We start from the raw sequence: 14,421 nt of genomic DNA on the forward strand, positions 1-14,421 counted from the left end.
ACCTATGTAACAAACCTGCACGTTCTGCACATGCATCCCGGAACTTAAAGTATAATAAAAAAAAAAAAAAAAAAAGAAAGAAAGAAAAAAAAAATGAAAAAAAAAAAAAAAAAAAGGGCAGGGATGACGCCACAACAACTAAGTCAGATGACTTGCTCAGTAGAAACACCCTGGATTCGAGTTAAGAACTCTGGCCCACACACTGCTGGGGGTGCGGTGGCCTTCCCTCAACATCCCCGCAACAGCGTATGGAGGAGCTTGGATTTAGGTGACGGGTTCTTCCCTCTGGTCCATTTCTTGCCACGGGGTAGCCGTGACTTCCAGCAAGACACTTTTCCCCCTTAGGATCTCAGATTCCCCATCTGAAAAATGGAGAAACTAGATTTAGTTCTTTCTTCTCTATCCCACTGGGTGTGTGGTATAAATCAGGGACTTGAGAACTAAGGAGTGGCTGAATGATGGGGTGATGTCCTCTCTGGGTTGATGTTTTCCAGGAGCACTAGACGTCTACCATGACTGACACCGTGTTCAGCAACAGTTCTAACCGTTGGATGTACCCCAGTGACCGGCCCCTTCAATCAAAGTAAGTTGCTGCATGTTCCTGGGAGTGGCTTGTTTTGAGTCGATGAGGTTTTGACAGTTCTACGCTTTAAAAAAAGAAGGAATCGCTTCCTTCCCTGAGGAAGGGGGAGAGGAACCTAATGGGAGTTCAGTCATGAAAATATCTCCCGTAGTTTGACTATTTTGCAAGGTTGGAAGAACAGATTAAATCCTGAGTTTCATGCTCCGTAGATTAGGTGGCCTGGTGGACTGGAGAGAGAACTGACCTGGTGTCAGAACCAGACTTGGGTTCTAGTTCTGGATATGAGCTAATTTACTGTGTGATGATAGGCAAGTATCTTCCCCTCTCGGGGTCCTGGTTCCCTCATCGGTCAAATAAGGAAGTTGCACTAGATCAGAGATTACAACCTGGCAGACTCTGACTTGCAGAAGTGTGTGTGTATGGTTTTTTTCTTTTTTATATTTTGGGCCCGATCATGTAAAAATTGGGAGATTTCACATGAAAGTCCAGATTTCTGACATGACTTCAAAATATCAGAAGACCTGACAATACTGGACCGCAATTTTGCCAACAGTTCAGCAGAAGACAAGTAGCAGCTCATATATTTAGACTGACAAGACCTCTCCAGTTTCCCACAGTCCCCATCATTCCTTGTTGGTCTCCAATACCTGGCCTACTATGGACATTTCTGTTACCCACCCATCCCAGTTGGTCTCCCTGGAATAGATGACCTCTAAGTTTCCTTAACTGTGGACTTCTGTCAATCTTTTGTTAGACAGTATTTTAGGGTCAGTTTAAGAGTTTAAATTCTGGGTAGGATAGTTGAAGATATGGTTATTTTTGTAAAAAGAATAAATGTCAGGGTGTAGTTGTTGTGGCTTGCCCAAAGAATGGAGAAAGGCTTTTTTTTTTTTTTTTTTTTTTTTTTTTTTAATTTGAGACAGGGTCTTGCTCCGTTGCCCAGGCTGAAGCGTAATGGTGCAATCATAGCTTATTGCCTTGACCTCCCGGGCTCAAGCAATCCTCTTGTCTCAGCCTCCTAAGTAGCTTGGACTACAGGCATGCACCACCATGCCTGGCTAATTTTAATTTCTTTTTGTAGAGATAGGGTCTTGCTATGTTGACCAGGCTAGTCTCAAACTCCTGGGCTCAAGTGATCCTCCTGCCTTGGTCTCCCAAAGTGCTGGGATTACAGGTATGAGCCACTACCCCTAGCCTACAAAGGCTTTTTAGCAAAGATTTTTCCTTATTGGAGAGCAGTGTTTCCCTAAACTTGGTCATTCGAACACCACTTTTACAATTTTTACCTCATCTATGAAATATCATTATTGTTATTTTCTCTTAATTGGCTACTTATAAAATGTAAGCACTCTAACAAGAGCTTTTTTTAAATCACAAATGGATGTAAGTGGATGATTAGTTCATGCTTTCTATGAACAAAGGTAACCATGAAGACAAATAATTTTAAAAAAACAATGTTATTACATTCTAGCTATAAACTGTAGCCTCACAGAGGCTCTGAGCCTGAGACTTGCTTCCCACTTAAAAAGGCAACTAGCAAGTGATAGAGAAGTGTTAAAATCATATGAGCACTTTCTCCTTGAAGTACGTGAGGTTGGAAAGGAGATTGAAATGGGAATGCCTTTCTTATTATTTAATATTGCCCTGTCATTTACTGTCTGATTAATTTTTGTTCTAATTTCTATTAAATAATCCTTTCTCATTTTCTTAAGTGTATTCTATTACTTTCTAAATACTTGGGTTGTGTACGTACCTCATTAATATAAAACTTCCCTTTTTTCTAATATTAGTAATTATAAATGTGATCGACAAAGTACCACATTCAAATGATCCCACAAGCTTCAACATACAGTATTTTCATTGTTTCTCATTTCTATGTATTTTAAAATTTCTCTTATGATTTCTACTTTAACCCAAGAGTGATTTAGAGGTATATTTAAAAATTTCTAGATGTTTGAGGATTCTTAACTTATTACTTTTTTCGTTATTAAACTCAAATTTAATGGCATTTCGGTTGGAGAATATGACCCATATGATACTTCATCTTTGAAATGTGTTAAGATTTGGCTTATAACCAGATCTTGGGCTATGCTCAATGAGTACATAAGAAAAATGTGCATTCTATAATTATAGTTTGTAAGGTCACTCACATATCAAAATGAGATTATTAATTGTGTTTATAACATGTTTTTACATTTACGGCTTTTTAGTCTACTTGTATTATGCTGAAATCTCCTTCAGTCACCATGGATCTGTCAGTTTCTCCTCGTGGTTCTGTGAGATGGCTACACGTTTGGAGTTGACCTATATTACTGAAAAGTTGAACCTTTTATCATTATGTAATGTCTCTCTTTATCTCTAATAATGATTTTTTTTGTCCTAAACTCCCTTTTGTGATATTAAAAAACAACATCAGCTTTCTTTAGTATTTTTTTATCCTTTTATTTTTAATCTTTTAGTCCTCTTACATTTCAGGTAAGGGAATATAAAGGATATTTTTAGCCAGATTTTGTTTCTTTTGTTATTGTTTAATTCAGTGTGGTAATCTTTGTCTTTTAGGTGATGATTTTAATCCATTTACAGATACTGTAATTATCAGCAAACTCTTTCTATAAAGGACCAAATAGTAAATATTTCAGGCTTTTCTGGCCATAAAGTCTCCATTGCAGCAACTCCACTTTCACTGTTCTAGTGCAAAATCAGCCATAGGCAACGTGCACATCAATGGGCATGGCTTTTTTGTTTGTTTGTTTGTTTGTTTGTTTGTTTTAAATAAAAACAGGCAGCTGACTGTATTTGGCCTGTAGCCTATAGTTTGCTGATCTATTATATAGTTTAACTTTTCTACTCTCTTGTTGTTTTGGTCTCTCTTTTTCTGTGGTTCTTTTGTTTCTCTCCTTGCCTTTTATTTTTATTAATTGGTTAACTGGGCTTGGGGGTTTACAAATTCTACTTTTCTCGTTATTGGTTTCAAAGTCATGTGGTTCATTCCTATGATTTCCATAGCTATCCTTAAAGTATTACCATTCATGGCTAATCATGTCTGGAGTTACTCACTGTCTCAACATCTTCCTCTAGGTAACACAAGGTGCTTAAAACACTCTAACAACATCTTAATTCCGACCCTCCTTACCTACATACGACTCTTCTCTAGTATCTTAGTTTAATCCTTTATTTAACTCCATATATTAGACATTATTATTTTATACTGGCATTTAAAAAAAATTTTTCCTGTCTTCTAGTTTTCTGGTTCAATGTTCAAATCTTCCTGAATCTTGGTCCTTCTTGGGGACACTTTACTTCTTCCTGAAGTACAGCTTTTCATTTGGTAAAATTCTGTTGGTAAGCTCTCTCAGACTGTGTGTATCTTAAAACATCGATTTATCCCTTGTTCTTGAAGGTTGCAGCATTCTAGGTAGACTTTGAAGGATTGGTTGTGCTTTCAAGTGTCTGTTAAGAGTCTTAAGTCAACAAATTGCCCTTCCTCTGTAGATGATTTTTCCCTCCACGTAAGACCTTCTTTTTGATGTTCTGTAGAACGATGTGCTTAAGTGTATATTTCTTATTGTTTTTTTCTACTTGTTGTGTGTTGTGCTTCCTGAAACAGTGGATTCATGTTTTGCAACATGAAAAATCTAGAAATTTTCTAGTTCTAGAAAATTCTCAGCATTATCTCTTGAAATATTTTTCTTTCTTCGGTTCTCCCTATTTTCCCTATCTGGAATCTGATTAGATAAATATTAGACCTCCATGTTGCTTATTTTCTCTCTCACTTTTTTCTTTGAGTTGGGGTCTTGCTCTGTCTGTTCTCTCTTTCATATTTTATATCTCTTTACCTCTCTGCTGTATTTTGGGTAATTTCTTCACGTCTTTCATTCTGGCTATACTCTGTCTTAAAGCATATTAATTGGCCATTAAACCACCCATTGCATTTTAGAGTTTAGCAGTTACATATTTTATTTCTAAAAATTATTTTTCATTCTTTTTAGTATCTTCCTAACCATTTTTAGTCTCTTGACTCTTGCTTGTTTTAATCCACATTTTATTTCTTTAAGTATTTCACATACAGTAACTTCACATTCTGTATCCAATAATTATACCTGATTCAGTGGCATGCTGGATATGTACCATAAAAGCTCATTAGAATGGATGTTAAATTTTTAGGAATTTGTGAGCCAGTTAATAAACATGGCCATTATTAAAAATTAAGATATATATTAGCCAGGAACTATGGCTCACACCTATAATCCCAGCAATTTGGGAGGCCAAGGTGGGAGGATCACTTGAGGCCGGGAGTTTGAGACCAGCCTGGCCAACACAGTGAGACTCCATCTCTACAACAAATTTAAAAATTAGCTGGATGTGGTGGTGCATGCCTGTGGTCTCAACTACTCAGGACGCTGAAGCAGGAGAATTGCTTGAACCCAGGAGTTCGAGGCTGCAGTGAGCTATGATTATGCCACTGCACTCCAGCTTGGGTAACAGAGAGACCCTTTCCCTGAAATGAATAAATATATATTTATAGTTAAATCATATTACACACAATGGTGATAAATATTCAAAATCAAACATGTTTCAATTATTTCACTATCTTTTTTTTTTGAGACAGAGTCTTGCTCTTTTGCCTAGGCTGGAGTGCAATGGCACAATCTTGGCTTACTACAACCTTCACCTCCCAGGTTCAAGCGATTCTTTTGTCTCCCTCCCAACGGGGTTTCACCATGTTGGCCAGGCTGGTCTTGAACTCCTGACCTCAGGTGATCTTCCCATCTTGGCCTCCCAAAATGCTGGGATTACAGGTGTGAGCCACTGCGCCTGACCTGTTTTACTACATCTTGATATTCTCTTATTTATGTCTATTATGCGTGTAAGGTGGAAATACTATATAAAGGTATGCTGCTGTACATTTATTCCCAGCTCTTCATTTAGTCACATCATGTTGGCATTTGAAATCAGCCTCCACGGGGCTCTTTCCCCAGAGAGTCAGTTGTTAAACATTTACCAGCACACCACTGCCTGAAGCTTCTGACCATGTAGGTCTGTTGTTTGTCTTTCCTGCAGATTTTCACTCATAATTACTTGCACTTTGAATGCTCAGTCTGTGAGAATCCTAGGGACCTACCTTGGGAACATTTTTCTTCAGAGGTATTTACACTTGCTTCTGCCAGGAGTGAGATGCTCTGGTCATCCAGAAACACTTTTGCTCCCTTTGAGGGTCCTGACTCCATGTGCGTATCTCCAATTCAGCTTCTGCACCTGTCAGGATCTCCACATCAGCCCCTGGAATGTAATGTTGGTATTTGCATTGGTTTATTGCTCACAGCTCCCTGTTCTGGATTCAGTTTGCTGAATTTCCTTTTTTAAAATATGCTTTATAGAGGTATAATTAATATACCTTCAACGGTACACAATTAGGGTAATTTAAAGTACAATTTGATAATTTTATATTTTTATTTTTTTAGAGACAGTATCTCACTCTGTTGCATAGGCCAGAGTGCAATAGCACAACCACAGCTCACTGTAGCTTCGACCGCCCAGGTTCAAGCAATCCTCCCATCTTGACTTCCTGAGAACCTGGGACTGTGGGTACACATTACTGCACCTGGTTAAGTTTTTTTTTAAAATAGAGACAGGTCTTGCCCAGCCTGTTGCCCAGGCTGGTTCCAAACTCCTGGACTCCAGTGATCCTCTAGCCTTGGCCTCCCAAAATGCTGGAATTACTGGCATGAGCCACCATCAGCCATAAAAACGTGTGTATACCCATGAAATCATCACAGTAATCAAGATAATGAACATATACATCCATCGCCAAAACTTCCTTGTTACCCTTTATAGTTCCTCCTTCTTACCCCTCCCTCTCCCCACCCATCCCTAAGTCATCACTATTTAGCAATAAATTTGTTTGCTTTTTCTGGAACTTCATATAAATGGAATCATCCAGTGTGTACCCTTTGTGCAAGGGAGCTATCTGTCTTCTTTCACTCAGTGTAATTATTTTGAGATCCAATCATATTGTTTTATATATCAATATTTGTTTCTTTTAATTTCTGAATATTATTCCATTATGCAAATATGCCACAGTTCATTTACTCATTCATCCGTTGATGAACAGTGGGTTTGGGCTAGTACAAATAAAACTTTGTATAGACACATACTTTCATTTCTTTGGGGTGATTACCTAAAAGTGGAGTGTTTCAGTCATATGGTAGATGCTGGTTTAACTTTTTAAGAAACTGTCAAACTGTTTTTCAAGTTTATTGTATTATTTAAAATTTCCACCAGAAGTGGATGACAGTTCCAGCTTCCCTACCACCTCAGCAGCACTTGGTATGATCAGTCTTTCTAATTTTAACCTTCTTGGTGTGTGTATAGTGGTTCATTGTGGTTTTAATTTGCATTTCTCTAATAATTAATGATGTTAGACATACAAATATAAATTTTTTCCATTTGTATAAATCTTTGTTGAAGTATCTTTTCAAATCTTTTGTCCATTTTTAAAATCAGGTAATTCATCTTCTTATTATTAAGTTTTACAAGTTTCCTTATGTTAGAGATAAAATCCCTTGTGGATATACATGTTGCAAATACTCTCTCCAAGTCTGTTACTTACCTTTCCTTTTCCATAACAGAGTCTTTTGAAGAGAAAAAGTTTTTTATTTTAATTAAATCTATTTGGTTTATTCATTTGGAGAATTTCCTTACTTTCTAGAAATCCCAGAACTGCATTTTTTAAAAGTTTGCTTTAATTTTTCTAGGATCTAATTTTATATTGGTGAAGGGTCTTTCTGAATATTTAGTTCACCCATGTACTCCAAAGCAAATGTCTCATGTCTGTTTACTACTTCTATCTAATACCTCCTCCAGTTCTACAAGTTTTACTGTTTTGAAGACACTATTGAACTCTGTTGGTTTCCTTTTTCATAGGAAATTGCTAGTTTCCAAAGCCCTTTTCACGATGTCTTCTTGGAGCCAAACTTATTTTGCAGAGAATATTTCCTCAGCCAGAAAGTGTGTCTCTGTAAGATAAACAGTTGCCTGAAGGGTGGATGGGGTAAAATATTTATTTTATTTAAGAAATGTCAGTTAATTAAAATCTCATCCATCAGAGTTTACTTTAGTCGATATGAAGCCAAACAATTTGCCTTACAATTAAATTAAAATTATCCAAACAGTCTGGACGCCATTTCATTAAAGCGTTCCTGGGCTCCCATGAAACATGTTGGCATTCTGAATGCATCTGGCTGGCTTGATTGCTGCTGCCTTTTCTTCAGATATTAAAATTATTTTCCAATAAATGCTAATGGGTGAATTACAGTAATCACACATGCTATCTAGTCTGTTGCAGTGGTGTTGAAGTAATGCAGACACTTATAATGTCTTTCTCCAGTAAATTAACAAATCTAGTCGTAATTAACTGCTGGCTAGCCAGACATGCTTCCTGCTGTTGTTATTTTCAAATGTCTTCCTCTCTCACTGTCCTTGAATTTAATGATCACGTTTGAAACCAACAACAGGGGAATTTGAGAGAAATGAATGCGTCTACTCCTTGCTTGGTTAGGGCAATGGTTCAGTTCTTCATGTTAAGAATACATGGGGAGAAATGCTGGTCTTTGACAGTTGATACTTCTGTCTAGCATTCAAGTCTGCAAACCAGAGAGTGCCAGACATGGGAGGTGGAAACTGAGGCACAAAGAGACGATATGACCTGCTTTTGGTTGCATGCCTCATAAATGGAGATGCTGGTCTCCAGTCTAGAGAGGAAGAACTTGCTTTCCCAAACTGGGGAACTACAAGGTCTACTGTTCAGGGCCCATTGCTCTACCTAGTGTGGTCCTTGTCCCCCAGTGTTTGAAATAATAGAAACCAAGAAAGATGATGGCCATGAGATCATTCAGTGATTTCTTTTTAGTGCCTCAAACCATTATTCAAATACATACATGATCAGCTTAGTTAATTAATAAGCCAAACTGGCTGGTCAATTTAATCAAAGATGTGGATTTCATAATGCTATGTTGAAGCAGCCTTGTTTTAGATAATGGCTGAAACAAAATGGAAGTAGGTCATCATAATTCAAACTATGTGAGTGTTGCATCCAGACAGTGTTGATATTGTGACGATTTCTTACCTAACTTTATTCATTTTTTTTCTTTCTCTCCTTTCTCTGCCTTCCTTCAGTGATAAAGAACAGTGAGTATTTTATAACTTATTTATTTATTTTTTTTACAAACTGTATTTTATCTCTTTTTCTGATCAAGGTGGCTTGCCCCTGAAGAGAGATGGTTAAAAAAGGAACTAGCAAATTTTAAATATTTTTTTAAAAAGGTAAAATATAAAAAATACCCACACCCACCTTAGGAAAAAATACTTATTAAAAAAAAAAAAACCTCACACCAAACTTGATAAAAGGATACAAGATATTTCTTAGCCCTCAATTCTTGTTAGTGATGTGTAGGATTTCAGCAAGTTTATTGGCCACTCAGTGCCCTTGTTTCTGCAGCATTTTGCTAGGGACCACTGTTCTGCGATAAGGAAAATGTTAACTCTAATACCTGCTACCATGAATAAAAGATGATGATGAACAGGCCAGGGCTCTGGATTGTTATGTGCTGTACATTTGGTCTTTGTCACCTCATCAGAGGTCATCCTGATTTCCCAGCAAAATACCTTTGACGCAGAGGCCCTATCTTTTCTCACAACTTTTGTGTTTTTAATTGGATTCATTTCCTAAATATGCATGACAGATTGGATGCCGGGTCCAATAAATGAGCAGCCAGACTGCAAAGCAGCCCCATCTTCAGTTGCGTGCACACATTCAGAAACTATGGAAAGTCATTTTTACCTCCCCTCCCCGCAATCATGGGACTCTGGGACTCACGGTCCCTGTGGCCTGGGACACAGCCTTCACCTCCTTGAGTGTTGGTTATCTTGTTTGTAAAATAGGCACAGTAACCCTGCCCCTCCCTCCTCACTGGCTGGTGGTGGGATCAAATGAGATGTTTGCAGGAAGCTTCATCAACTGTAAAGCTTAACCAAGCAAAGTTAGATGAAGGTGTGAATTACAGCCTTGCCTTACCCTTATGTTTATATAGAAGACTCTTGTGCAACTTTTTCAGCCTTTTTGGACCCAAATAACCACATTATCAGACCCAGAATGCTCTAAAGATTTAGTTATCACAGCTAATATGTAGCCAGGAGACCCAGGAAAACTCTTCTCCCTGCCCTGTGCCTCAGTTTCTCCATCTGTCAGATGAGAGCTTTCAACAAGCTGCCTTGTAAAGACTATTTGAATGCTCTACAAGCTCTGTTGTTGGCTGACAGGACCCTGGACAGGCAAGATCTGCTTTCTATGAAATCATGAGTATATTATTCAGACATGCTGGAGAGAGATGCTGGGTCATTGTCAGATTACAAATATGAACATCACAAGAGAGAAGTTCATGACTCCAGAGGCTCTCAAGGCTCTTAGAGGTTTCACGAATGCTGCAGGTTAAAAGGTAGCATGTTCATCCTCTTGCCCTCTGTCCTTCATCCCCAAGATCCTCCCCTCCCTCCCTCCTCCCTTCCCTCCCTCTCTTCTTCCCCCCCTCCCTTTCTTCCTCCCTCCCTCCCTTCCTTCCTCCCTTCCTCTATTAATAAACACTTACACCGAGTACCTACTAAATACCAAGCACCATGCTAAGCACCAGGGACGCAGTTAGCCAAGTATAAATGTATGTCTAGTGGAGTCTACAAACAAATAAAGGGCCAGTCACCAACAAATACACTCTGGTATGTACGGAGCTATAATCATAGAATCACAGTGGACTGTGGAGCACAAAGACAGTCACCTAGCTCAGACCTGAGGGTGATGATGGAGAGCTTCCTGTGTAAGCTGAGACCACGAGAGGGAGGAGCACTAGGTGGAGGAGACAGAGGAGCTCCCGGTAGGGGACATGGCATTTGCCAAGCCCAACTGTGAGAGACAACGTGGGATTTTATAAGAACAGAATGGAATTCAGTCTGGCTAAAAAGGTTAACAGGAGCCCCAGGTCCCCTTGGCATTCTGAGGACGTGGGGGACCCACAGCATCCCTTCTGCACCCCCCATTAGTCTGGATGGGGTAAATTTCATCCAAAGGGGCCTTTATACCAGCTAGTCATGGGCAAAACATTCTGTGGTGTAGCTGCCCCTCCTTTCCTTCAGGATTCATTAAAATCCCATTCACTGTGCTCTAAAGAGACGTCCTGCAGACACCTGCCCATGTTGGCATCCAAGGTGAAGGCAGGGAGAGAAGAAGAAAGAAAAGAAAAAGGATTAATTTTCTGCACACCTCTGCTGTTGAATGCTTCAGAGCTTTCATGCCCCGACAGCTTTTCTATCATCCCACTCCTTTAGGGAGTTATAATTTATTAATAGGGACATCTGGCGAGTATTTATTATGTGACTATTGTGTGCATGCAATGAAGAATCAAGGTGGGAGGCAGGAAAGATATGGGAGGCTGCCCTTTGCAGTATTTCAAGGGGAAACATCTATGAGGGGCTTCCATCTGGAGTTGGGGCTAATTTCCTTTTGTGTTGGGGTCCACTGATGCTGGCCTTGGTGGGTGGCTTCATTCTGACCCCCTCGTGGTGCACCTGAGCAGGTGCCTTCTGGTAGCAGATGAAGCACATCGAGAAGGCTGGTTTCTCAAGTCCTGGACCATCCTCTCTCTACTCATGATTCTCGGCAATTCCCTTTCTCCTTGTGAGTCTCAGGCATCTGGGAAAATGAGCAGGTTACCTACAGTGGTCTTTAGACTTTTTCTTAGCAGTAAAAGTCTTTCTTTGAATAATACTTTATTCAGAAGCCAAATATTTGAGACAGATAAGAGTGGAGCTGGATAAAGACCTTTAGTGGCTGAAAGCATTAAAAATAGTATGGTAAACATTATACAACTGGAATTTAACATAATGGTAAACTGTAAAATAAGTGTAGGAAGTCTAACAAGTTTCACTCTTTTTTTTCTTTCTTTTTTTTTTTTTGCCATGGTGAAAAATGTATCAGTTAGCTTTTGCTGTGTAACAAACCATCTTAAAACTCAGTGGCTTAGAACTTGTTAGTTACTTGTTCTCAGGCATCTGGGCTTGGTAACTGACTCTATGGACTTTGGCTAGGCTCATTTATGCATCAAAGGGTTGGCTGATCTAAGATGACCATGTCTGGAATGATACATTTCTTCCAACATGACATCACATGCGTCACCTTCCAACAGGATATCCTGGGTTTTCCCATGGTGATGGCAGGGTATAAGAGTAAACAGAAACACACAAGGCCTTTGGAGGCATTGCCTCTGGACTAGTGCAACATCACTCCCCTGCATTTTATTGCCCACAGCAAGTCCTAAGTCTGGGCTAGATTTAAGGAGCAGCAAAACAGATGCTAGAGCCAGGCGTGGTGGCTCATGCCTGGAATCCTAGCACTTTGGGAGGCCGAGGTGGGCAGATCGCTTGAGGTCAGGAATTCGAGAACAGCCTGGCCAACGTAGTGAAATTCTGTCTCTATTAAAAAGACAAAAAACTACCTGGTGCACGCCTGTAGTCCCAGCTACTCAGGAGGCTGATGCAGGAGAATTACTTGAACTCAGGCGGTGGAGGTTGCAGTGAGCCGAGATTGTGCCACTGCACTCCAGCCTGGGCGACCAAGTGAGACACAATCTCAAAAAGAAAGAAGAGAAAATAGACCCTGACTTTTCAGTGATCAATTTCAAATTCACATGGCATAGGGCATGTATACAGAGAAGAGTGAAATATTGGGGCCATCCTTACAATAAACCATATTTCATGCTTCTACTAAAATACTACCTATTAATTTTTTTCCCCAATGTTTGTCTCTTTTTTTCTTTCTAAATTTTTAAATTTTTTTATGGACATAAAATAGTTTACATATTTTTGGGGTACATGTGATATTTTGGTACTATATACAATGTGGAATAATCAAATCAGGGTAATTGAAATACGTATCACCTCAAACATTTATCATTTATTTGTGTTGAGAACATTTTAATTCTAATCTTCTAGTTATTTTGAATATACAATAAAATATTGTTAATTATAGTCATCCTATTCATTGTGCTACCAAATATTAGATCTTATTCCTTTTATCTACGAGTATTTTTGTACCCATTAACCATCCCGACTTTATTCCTTCCTCTCCTGGAAATGCAAATTCTCAAGTCCCATCCCAGACCTTCTGAACCCAAATTTCTGCAAAGGGCCCAGAAATCTGCATTCTGGCTAGCTCACCAAGTGAATCTTAGGCATGCTAAAGTTTGAGAAGTGATGAACTCTATCACAGGCCACCCCTCTGCACTGCCCAGAGGCTTTTATAGGTTCAGACCAGTACCCAGATAGGGTTTATGTTATCTTTTCCCAGTAAAGGTGTTTAGGTTCTAGAGTGGGCAGTAAAGTGCCTTCTAAAATAATAGGTGTACTTTGGGTAGGGGCATACAACCAATTCACTGCTTCCACCTCAAAGGCAGCTCTGAGCATTTCTTCCTGCAGCCAGGACGTGGCACATTGTTCTTTTCAGATTAGCTAGTGGTAGACAGGCCCTAGAGAGCCCCCAAGTTCTTCATCATCTGGGGGAACGTGCTTGTTTCCATCCCCATTCACATCACACATACCATCAGCATTTTAAGCCAGTGATGGGCTCTTTGTGTCTCTATACTTTACATTCCCCTAATTAGACCAATCTACTGTGATGCTCAGAATGAAGCCCTATTAAGCTTCATGTGGTGATGCACACCTCTAGTCCCAGCTACTTGGAAGGCTGAGGTGGGAGGATTGCTTAAGCTCAGGAGCTCAAATCCAGCATGGACAACATAACAAGACCTTGTCTCTTAAAAACAAAACAAAACAAAACAAAAAACACCTCATTGGAAAAAATATACAAAAAAGATATTTGGAACCAACAGTCAAAAGTTCCTGAGATTCAAGCTTCCTCTAAACTGAAGAGCCACGAATAATTAAGATGAGGGGGGCAGGGGGTCTGGAAGAGTTGACTATGGCCTGGGAGATAGAACGTGAGATTGGACCATCTGGCTGCCTTTTAGAAAGGCAGGATAGCATGGTGGCTCAGAGCACAGGACATCCCCCCTGGAGTTGGCTTTGCTACTTCAAGCTGTGCAGCCTTAGGCAAGTGATTAACCTCTCTGAACCTTGGTATACTCGAGAGGAGAATAATGTTTACCTCAAAGGTATTGCAAAAATTCAACAAGACAGTAAATGTAAACCCTATGACATAAATATTATTATTAACTCCATTTGACAGATGCAGATTAGAGTCCAGAGGGATAAAATACTTTCCCCTAAGTCACACAGTGCCAGGGTTTGAATGCAGATTGTTCTGAATCTAAAGCTCGAGTTTGATTTGTTTTGTTTTGTTTTGCTTTGTTTTCCATTGTATCCTAATATCTCAGTAGATTCTGGTCTGGGGTTAGTGTATCCGATTGAGAAAGGAAATCTGGGAGCTGCAGGAAGGATTGGTCCAGGAAGGGTGTTTCTGAAAGTTCATTTTCTCCAGCATTCATTCCTGCCACTTAAAGTCAGCTAGGTTAGTTGGTCTCTCTCCTATCTCTCTCTCTCTCTCTCTCTCTCTCTCTCTCTCTCTCTCTCTTTCTCTCTCTCTTTCTCTCTGTCTCTCTGTCTCTCTGTCTCTCTCTCCTGAATAGCTAAATCAACTAGGCTCATGTTTGTGCAGATGGGCAAGGAATTGATTTGGACACTCCTACTACCATGGCTTTAAGATGTCAAAGAGCTTAATGATTTCAAATGCCAGTCAGTGATCCAGGCTGCACGTTTTGTTTCATTCCATCGGTTTC

The 14,421-nt window shown here is 39.5% G+C and overlaps 1 protein-coding gene across 44 annotated transcripts in view; it reads left to right on the forward strand.

Annotated features, from left to right (window-relative positions):
* Nucleotides 1-14,421, forward strand: part of RPH3A (rabphilin 3A) — a 334,954-nt gene that overhangs the window by 259,458 nt on the left and 61,075 nt on the right. For 20 of the 44 annotated variants that reach the window (XM_077955194.1, XM_077955204.1, XM_077955191.1 and 17 more), the window contains one exon: nt 495-587. Coding sequence is in view for 24 of the 44 variants with exons in the window: in XM_015152861.3 (XP_015008347.2) it covers nt 513-583; nt 8,759-8,770 (83 nt within the window). In the remaining 20 variants the exon portion in view is untranslated. Of the gene's footprint in view, nt 1-494; nt 598-8,758; nt 8,771-14,421 lie in introns of all 44 variants that reach the window. The other 24 variants (XM_077955172.1, XM_077955167.1, XM_077955173.1 and 21 more) reach the window with 3 other exon arrangements.

Source organism: Macaca mulatta, chromosome 11 (assembly GCF_049350105.2).
Source record: "Macaca mulatta isolate MMU2019108-1 chromosome 11, T2T-MMU8v2.0, whole genome shotgun sequence".
NCBI lineage: Eukaryota > Metazoa > Chordata > Mammalia > Primates > Cercopithecidae > Macaca > Macaca mulatta.